This window comes from Saimiri boliviensis, chromosome 16, assembly GCF_048565385.1.
Source record: "Saimiri boliviensis isolate mSaiBol1 chromosome 16, mSaiBol1.pri, whole genome shotgun sequence".
Lineage (NCBI taxonomy): Eukaryota > Metazoa > Chordata > Mammalia > Primates > Cebidae > Saimiri > Saimiri boliviensis.
In genome coordinates this window covers 87,865,797-87,874,695 of record NC_133464.1, presented here as the reverse complement: position 1 = coordinate 87,874,695, position 8,899 = coordinate 87,865,797, and the positions used below count along the sequence as shown (strand labels likewise).

The window sequence follows — 8,899 nt, the reverse complement described above, 5'->3', positions numbered from 1 at the left end:
GGAAGCAGCTGAGCTGCACCCACTGCTCATAAAAAAAGCTTGTCCATGCCGAGGGCTCAGCTGGGTGGGAGGCCACCTCCATAAGGCTTTCTCTTGCTCTGTACAAAGTGCAAACTGATACTTTGACATATACAGTCAGGATTATCATTTTCAGAGCTCAAGCTCTAATTTCCAGCATGAGACCAGGCCTCTCTGTCCATTCCGACAAGTGGTGGAGAGCAGCCTGTAATTATTTTGCCTTGGTCTTTTAATAGCTTGAGAGTAATCATCTACGAAGCTTGTAGGAGTGAATGTACTTATTTTAAAAGTTCTGTGGTTTTTGATGTTGCTTGAGACAGCATCTTGCTGTTGTCTAGGCTGGAGTGCAGTGGCACAGTCGTGGCTCACTGCAGCCTCGACCTCCCACACTCAAGCAATCCCCCTACCTCAGCCTCCTGAGTAATTCAGACTATAGGTGCATGTCACCACAGCTGCCTGGCTAACATTTTTATTTTTTGTAGAAACAGTGTCTCTCTATGCTGCTCAGTCTGATTTTGAACTCCTGGACTCAAGTGATCCTCTCGTCTCAGCCTCCCAGAGTGCTGGGATTATAGGTGTAAGCCTCTGCGCCCAGCTTAAAAAATCCTGTTATATTCACAGTCTATGTGCAGAGCCCCTTGGAAGTCGGTGGAAACGATTTCCCATTTTCTGTTACCTGGGTGAAAGGTGATTGTCTCTTGTTCTTTGAAATCCATTTAAAAAGTGTATGGTCCTCTATAAAAATGCTTCTAATTATTGATGTATGAAATGCTTTGCAATTCTTGGATGGAAAGCTTATACCATGAAGGAACAGAACTGTTGGTGGCATCTCGGGGAGAGCGTCATGAGGGCCAGGCAAGCCTGTGGGGCAGCAGGCAGTCACTCCCATGGGGACAGGCTGATCTGGTGAGCTTATTTCCCGTGGAAGTGAGCACTCAGGAATAAAAAGCAGTTTCAGGCCGGGCACAGTGGCTCACACCTGTAATCCTTGCACTTTGGGAGACTGAGGCAGGTGGATCCCTTGAGCCCAGGAGTTCGAGACTAGACTGGGCAATATAATGAGACGTTGTTCTACAAAAAATGAAAGAATTAGTGGAGCATGGTGGCACACTCTTGTGGTCCCAGCTATTTGGGAGGCTGAGGTGGGAGGATCGCTTGAGCCTGGGAGGCAGAGTTTGCAGTGAACCGAGGCCACGGCATGAGTGACATTTTGAAGGTTCACTTCTGTGATTCATCCCGGAACTAAACTGGTCATGTCCACCCAACTCAGTATTTCCCAAGCTACATTTCTAGTCCACACGCCACATTGTCCATAGGTTGATGTGCCTCAAAAACCTGGTAGAGAGGGCATGGGGTTGGAGAGAAATCATCTTCCTCCCTTCCTTCCCCCCCAATGTTTCTGGTGACAGAGCTTTTCTGTAACTGGTGCAGAATGGGGGCAGACACCCTGGTAACTTATCCATTGGTGTTATGAAACATAAAATATTAATATGCTTATATAAAAACAGTGATAGATGAAATTAATATTTGCTATTCTATTGAAACTATATTAGATTTTAAATTATTATAGAGATTATATTTTAATATTTTAAATGTATTTGAAACATTACAAAATTATTTTAGTTTCAAGCACATCATTAAAGCTATTATTTACTACCACAAAATGCTTTTACAACGCCATTCTTGACAGCAGGAAAATCCTGACCCTCAATGAACTATGTGGAGTGCCATTTCTTTGGAAACCGTGTCACGTGTAATGGCAACATTCAGGCCCAATCTTCCTATAGATCTGCTCAATATTTATCTAAACCTTAGCTTCTATTCTTCTCAAGTGTTATTAGCTCTATTTTCACTTAAAAAGTTGAACGCTGAAGTGGGAAGTAAACAAACGTTTGAAGTAGACAAAGCTCATCTTTAATCAACAGAACGTACGGTCCAGTCTTTCCAAATCTGTTTTTTAACAGCAGAAACTCCTCCCTCCCCTGCCCCATTTTGTCCTCCTGGTTAAATGGTACTGTGTCAGTAAAATTCCCAAGCGACCTCTTTAAATCGGCGCTCCTTCTGATGCTGGCTGCCATTTACCACAGTCATGGGAGAGGGAGCCGTGTCGAGCAGGCCTGTCGTTACAGGTCGTCGTTGGTAGTACATCCAGTCTGGGTTTCTTACACAAGATTACATCTAAATATTTGACATGAGGCCGTTTGCTATTTGAAGCTGTCGCTAGGAACTTCTAGTCTGTCTCACTCGATTGAGGCTGCCAGTGTGGTCAGGTGCTGCGACCACAATGAATGCGACAGCCAGCCTTTCAGCTGCGCTGCGAAGTATTCATAACCAAAAGGCCGTATTTCAAATGAAACCATAGTAGCTAATGACATACCATTTACATATCACAATCTGAGCCTCTCAAACAGGGGGACATATAATGATAGCCAGAACATCTTTACCTTAAAATAATCTATCGTACTATAAAGTTTTCACTTACAAAAAAATGTAACAGAGTTTAAGGCCCTGGTAACTTTGTCCGCTGTTAGAGATCAAAACGTCCAAAGTGAGTAAAAGTACCAAGATTCTCTACGTTCATATTTAATGTGGGGGAAATTGGCAAAAAGAACCCCAGGAGGACACCCAAACCTTCTCCGAGTCCCCTATGGAACCTGGCCTTTCTCGCTTGTCCTCAGAGAAAGAGAAACAAATGCTGATATCCTTTGTTTAAAATATGAAAGTACCTTACACCAATAAGCCCTACCAGCCGGGGGTCTCATTGGAACTAACTTAAGTGAAAATTAAGACAGGCATAGAATTAGGCCTTTGTTTTGAAGCTTTAGGAGCGCAGAGCTCCATTGTGGCATCTGGAGTTTCACGTGAGGCCTACAGGGGTTTCATGTAAGATCAGAATCTTTGTGTTGGGAAATGCTGGCGACTGAGCCTTGACAGCTGAGCACAGGTTGCCTCCTCCCTCTCATGCTGTCTATTTTTTAATCGAACAACTGGGCAATGCGTTAAACTGGCTTTTTTGACTTCCCAGAACAATATCTAATGAGCAAATAACACAATTCAGTGACATTCAGCAGGATACAAATTCCAGACACTGCAATCATGAACACTGTGAAGACAGTCTTCTCCGTGGGCCGGGACACAAAGCAGTCCACAGTGTTGGGACAAGGCCAGGCGTTGCACTTCACCAGCCGCTGCATGGCGAAGCCGTCGTACATGATGTAGAAGACGTACATGAAGACGGCTTCGAAGACGACCCGGAAGAAGATGCTGCTGGTGTACGTCCACCACAGGGAGCCTTCGATGCGGACCTTCTGGCTTTTGATCTCCTCGATGTCCTTAAATTCACTCTTTATCTCCCCCTTGATGAACTTCCTCTTCTTCTCATGTCTCCGGTAGGCCACGTGCATGGCCACCAGGAGCGCCGGCGTGGACACGAAGATCAGCTGCAGGGCCCACAGCCGGATGTGGGAGATGGGGAAGTAGTGGTCGTAGCAGACATTCTTGCAGCCGGGCTGCAGGGTGTTGCAGGTGAAGTCGGCTTGCTCATCTCCCCACACCTCCTTCGCAGCCACAACAAGGATCATAATCCGAAAAATGAAGAGAACGGTCAGCCAGATCTTTCCAATGCTGGTGGAGTGTTTGTTCACACCCCCCAGGATCGTCTGCAGCGTGCTCCAATCCATCTTCTCCTCTGGGCGGTTTGCTCTGGAAAAGACAAATGCGTACAACACGGGAATCACTAGTTAGGACAGAACAGGGAGACTTCTCCGGGTGTGGGTAAGCGAGCATGCTTCAGTTTCCTCCTGAACAAACACCAAGCTCTTACGTAACGTCACCAGAGCAGATGAAGACAGAACCAACTTAGTTTGTCATAGGATTAAATGTATAGTTCCCAAACAATCTCGAACATGTTTTTGGGAGTGCTCTAATGAAGAGTAGCTTGTTCACCTGAGTAATTCACCCAGTCTTTAAACACATCATAAAAATGTGCTGTGTCGGGGAGTCTCACAAACAAAATGCTTGTTAGGGGAAAGGCACTCATGGGTGCTGACCGGACCCCCGCACCCTCTGCAGATCCTCTGTTGGTCTTCCCAAGTTACTCAGCGTTCAACAGCTGGATCCATTTGTAGTCTCAAGTTTTGGCTGTGTATGATTGGGGCTGATACTAGCTTGGCCCAACCTCGCCCAAAGGCTGGGAGGCCAAGTACCGGAGAACCACCAGGTTAAGATGTAACTTACAGCTCCCCTATCTAGACTCGCTGCTGAGCGACTTTTTCTTTGAATTAATTTTCACAGACTTTGCATGTAGCAGTGAAACTGTTGTTACCAGTGGTTAAGTTTACATCGGAGGCGCCCCAAGTTAAAATTTTACAAAGGACCTTGCTTCCTTCTACATGTAAGGAAGAGGTTAGGAACAGCCTCTTCAGGGAGAAAAGCCACTGTGAGCCTAGACTTCCCTGTAGGTTTTGTGGATAGCTTGGTGGCCTTACTGTCAGGCTGGCGCTGATGGCTCGGTTAGCACTCAGAGATAGCTGTTTTGGTAAGTACTACAACAGTGCCTTAAAATTTTGGGCTCTAGTTTTAATTTTAAAGTGTTTCTTAAAAGACATATTATTTAAAAGTGACAGAAGATTCTGTTCCCCCCGTTACTGGCCCAGCTAAGCGACATCACTGCATTGCCCTTCAGTGCTGAAGCTTGCGGGGGGTGGGGGGGTGTCCCACACTCCTTACTGCAAGTGAATGTGGGAAAGCCCGTGGATAATCTGCTGTAAGCCGTGGCCAATCTGCTGTAAGCCTGTGGCCTTCTTTTCATCCCCGGATGTGAACTGTCTTCGCTGATTCATAGTTACACCCTGTCTGTCACAACCAACCCTCTCCTAAACAAGATTCCATCCTCTCCACAATCCAGATGAATCATCTCCTTTCCACCCATTCAGAGCTGGTACCGAGTCCTCCTCCTTCTTTTACTTAAAAGCATCCTCCTCTCCTCATTTTGGCTAGTTGCATCCTGTTTTCTGATGGACTCCGGAGGCAGGCTCGCAGTGCATGTCGCTAATGACCCACAGTCGCTGCCATGGGGCACCAAGGTCAGGTGGAAACCATCCAGTGCCACCTTGGTCAGAGGTGACAGGAGAGAGGTGGGCACTAAAGTTACATCAGATTGACATAGGCCCGCAAAACATTTAGCCCCACTGAGCTTGGGAAAGAAACATCATTGGAAAAAATATTTTAGCCCAGGCTCAGCACTGACCCATTGAAATCCAGACTGTCTGGGAGGGCCTCAGGTGAGCTGATTATCCTGTTCAAAGCACCCACAGCTCAGGCCAGTCCCGCCCCAACAGCAGAACCACTGAGGGCAGCAACATTCCGATTTTAACAAAAGCATCTTACGGAACTGGACATTCTTCACTGGCCCTCACTGAGTGGAAAACAGGACACTCCCTGAAGTAACTCTCTCCTGGTTTATTACAGCAATCTACCTGCTAAGAACACGGGGCTGCGGGAGAGGCAGCCTTTGCCCTCTTCCACCTGCCAGACACGGGTCCTATATAGCCTTCTACAGACCCGTCCAGTTACCACCAGCTGAGAAAACTACAGTTCCAAGAAACCCCATATTGCTATTTTGCAAAGCTCGAACTCAAGCTACCTGTTTTAAAGATCCTTTTTCAAGAAGAGGAGTACATGAAAATTTGACTGCCGGGTGGGCTAGGGGTCATGGGTTAAGACGGCCTCAGAAGCAAGGATGAAGTTGTGTTCATCATTCAAGTCAGCGAGGAGCTGCCCTCCTGGCCTGCTGACCCTGGGCGGTCACAGGCAGCTTCCTGCTGGGCCCACGACACCCTGCACCGCCTGGAGTGTCGCCAGAAGCCTGCGGAGGAGCTGGTTCAGTTCTTTGGGGAAGGCATTGGGTGGATCACCAGGTTCCAGAAAAGGCAAAAGGGGCTATTCCCCCCTTAACTTCTCCACCCTTAGGTGGTGGGTGGTCCACCTTGCCTGGCTGCCCCAGAGGGCTTCTCCACCCTTCTCACCGGTGTCTGAACTGTGACCGACTTTGTACGGCAGTTTTGAAAGGGACTCAAAGGTCACATGGGGACATGGCCGTTTCACGCCTCTCAGGGCAGTCCCAGATGCATGGCCACAGAACCCAGCTCTCAGCAACTGTTAGGTGAGCGCTGTTCGGGCTGCCTTCCTTCTCCAGTGGGGCAGGATCGAGGCGCTCATGGAACCGTCCCGAGGACGCGGTTCCCAGCCGCACACCACCTCTTTGCCAACATGGATCCTAAACATTTTCCTTCCAGCCGGAGAACATCCCCCCCTGCCCACCCCGGAACAAACTCTCTTGAAGTTGTTTGTTTAGGAAAAAGGGAAGGCCCCGAAATCTTGGCCCCAGGACAGGCCAGGGTCTGCCGGCCCGGCGTGAGTTCCAGGCAAACTCCGCCCAGACCTCTGCCCGAGCGCTTTCCCTGCAGAAGCCTCTCCAGGAGGTAAAGGTCAGTTCCTGCAGCGGAGGCTTCCTGCTTCGCCGGAGACACGCAGCTTTGCTTGGAAGCTAAGCTTTCGGTCAGGTTAAAACATTTGGTATCCGTGGGTCAAGGAGCCAGGCGGCTGCGCTGGAGTAGCCCGCAGGGACATCGGCGACACCACGAACCTCCCGCGGCCGGCTCGTCCCCGCTTCCTTCCCCTCCCGCGCGCGCCCAGCCCCACTCGCACCCCGGGCGGTGCCACCGCGTCCCCTTCCCCGGCGCGTCACGGCGGGACAGGCTCGGCCGCCCGATTCCGGCTCCGGAGCTCAGCCGCAGAGACGCCCGCTCGGGAAGGCGGCCCTCGCCCCTAGCCCCAGGGACGTGCGCTGGGCCAGCCTCCCGGTTCGTCGGGACCCCCGCGGCCGGGAACCCCCTCCAGGTCTCGCGGTGGGTCCCCGCCGGGCTCCAGGCCCCGCAGCCCCGGGCCGGCGGGCTCACCTGCGTCGGGGGGCAGCGGGCGGCGGGCCGGGCTGGGGTCTCTCGGCGATGGGGCTCCCGCGCTCTTGGGCGGGTCCTGGGCCCGGCGCCGCCGAGAGGCTCGGAGTCCGGGAGACAAGCGCGCGGGCGCTGCGGGGCCGCAACACCTGTCTCCCGCCGCGGCGCCTTTTAACTGCACCCCACACCCCGCCTCTTCGCCCGGAGACGGGGAAAGTTACGGAGGGGGCGGCGCCGCGGGCGGGGCGCGCCCTGCCTCTCCGTCCCCAGAGCGTCCCTGGCCCACGAACGCCCGAGAGCCCCGAACCCCCTGAGTTTCCTTTGAGACCCCGAGTCTCCGAGTTCCTTTGAGCCCCCATGAGTCCCCCAAGTGCCCCCAGAGCCCCGAGTCTCCTCCCCGGGTACCCCGAGCGCCTTCTCCCCCAGTCCCTCCGCGGCCCGGGTGGAGCGGGGGAGGCTGAGCGTCGGGACCCTCAGGACGCGGCGCCCCGGGCCCTGGCTCTGGCGCCGGGCGGAGGGCCGGGGTTCAGGGATGGCCGTGGCCGTTGTCCTCTCTACTCCGCCCGGTGCGACAGGACTTGCGTTTAGAGCCCTGCTTTAATTTGTTATTGTTAGAGAAACAGGCGTTTATCCAAGGACTGAAGATCTGGTCGAGTCGCGGAGGCTGCGCGGGCCCGCGAGGCTCTCGCGGGGTGACCTAGGCTGGGTCTCGGGGCAGTGCCCTCTGGAACGGGGGTTAAGGGTGGGCGAGGAGGGGGCGCCGCCGGTCCTGGCGAAGTCCCCGCTTCTTTCTCCCCTCAAAACCTCCCTGGCCAACCCGAACGAACGTCTCCTTGAATTTCCTGTTTGATTCAATCACTTTCAACGCTGTGCCAAGGACTAAGGGTTGGGGGCGGTGGGGGAGATAAGCCTCGCTTTTGCTGTGGCGTCCGGCCGTCTGCGGAGGGCGACCCCCTCGGCCTCCGGCCCAGCCAGCTGCTTCCTCTTTTCACATTTGGGGAACTTGTTTTGGGGTGGGGAGACCCAGATTTTTCAGAAAGAAAAGAGTGCGGGTGAAATCTGCCAATCCCCCTCCGGCCAGGTGCGCACCGTGAAAGGGGGAACTGATGGGATTCTGCGGAAGACCTCCGGGCGGCTGGCTCTGCCCTGCACGGCTAGGGGCTTTCTGGGGACCGCGAAGCTTTATCTCAAATTATCAGCTATTTGGTTGGGGATTTTGATGTCTAGAGATACACATGACGGAAGACGGATTTGCACAGCGCGAGCAGATGAGGGACTAAGACGTGCAGAGCAGGCCGGTTGCCCCCCAGCCTCCCCTCCCCTCCTTCCCACCCCACCTCCGCACAAGCTTGGCGATTCCTGCAGAGGGGAGCCAGGTCAGAGGTGCAGCCTGCTCCCCCGTGCTCAAGTTTTTACCCAGGTCATTTCTAAGTTAAGTGGAAATGATGATTGATCCTGACAAGTCAGATCGGGCCTCAGAATGGATTTCCCGTGATTGCCACCATTAGCGTTGACTTTTCCTCGAAAAACTGGCACCCGTGGCCATGGGCCAACCCAGGCAGTTTCTGCAGGGACAAACGTGAGTTTTGTACCACGGTTACCACCTATTTTCAAGCTCCAGGTCTTAAGCTAAGAGGAATGTCTGTTCATGAAGAGGCAAAGCCCCAAGAGCTGCCAAAATCCTTGCATGGTCCATCTGAGAGACTTGCTGAGTCGGCTTGTTACAAAGGACAGGCAAAGCCTGCGGGGTGGGGCAGCTTCCTTGGCCTGAGCGCATCTTGGTTGAGCCAGAGGTGACTCGGGGTGGGGTGGAGTGGGGTGCCCGCTGGTGGGTTCTCCTTTAATTTCTCGATGGCTGTGCAGTTTATGAGTCTGCTGGAGTCCTGGTTGGGTTGGAATGAAGGAAGGTTCTAGAACCATTGTGG

The 8,899-nt window shown here is 52.4% G+C and overlaps 1 protein-coding gene across 2 annotated transcripts; it reads right to left on the bottom strand.

Annotated features, from left to right (window-relative positions):
* Nucleotides 1-1,909: 1,909 nt before the first annotated feature.
* On the bottom strand, nt 1,910-7,143 carry GJB2 (gap junction protein beta 2). 2 transcript variants are annotated; one of them, XM_039473428.2, is made up of 2 exons: nt 6,978-7,143; nt 1,910-3,720 (listed from the first exon to the last, which is right to left on the bottom strand). In XM_039473428.2, the coding sequence occupies exon 2, from the start codon at nt 3,696-3,698 to the stop codon at nt 3,018-3,020; it is 681 nt and encodes a 226-aa protein (XP_039329362.1). In that variant the 5' UTR covers nt 3,699-3,720; nt 6,978-7,143; the 3' UTR covers nt 1,910-3,017. The 2 variants fall into 2 exon arrangements, with proteins under 2 accessions (XP_039329362.1, XP_003944304.1); XM_003944255.4 differs by lacking the exon at nt 6,978-7,143 and adding an exon at nt 5,663-6,310.
* Between the last annotated feature and the right edge of the window lie 1,756 nt (nt 7,144-8,899).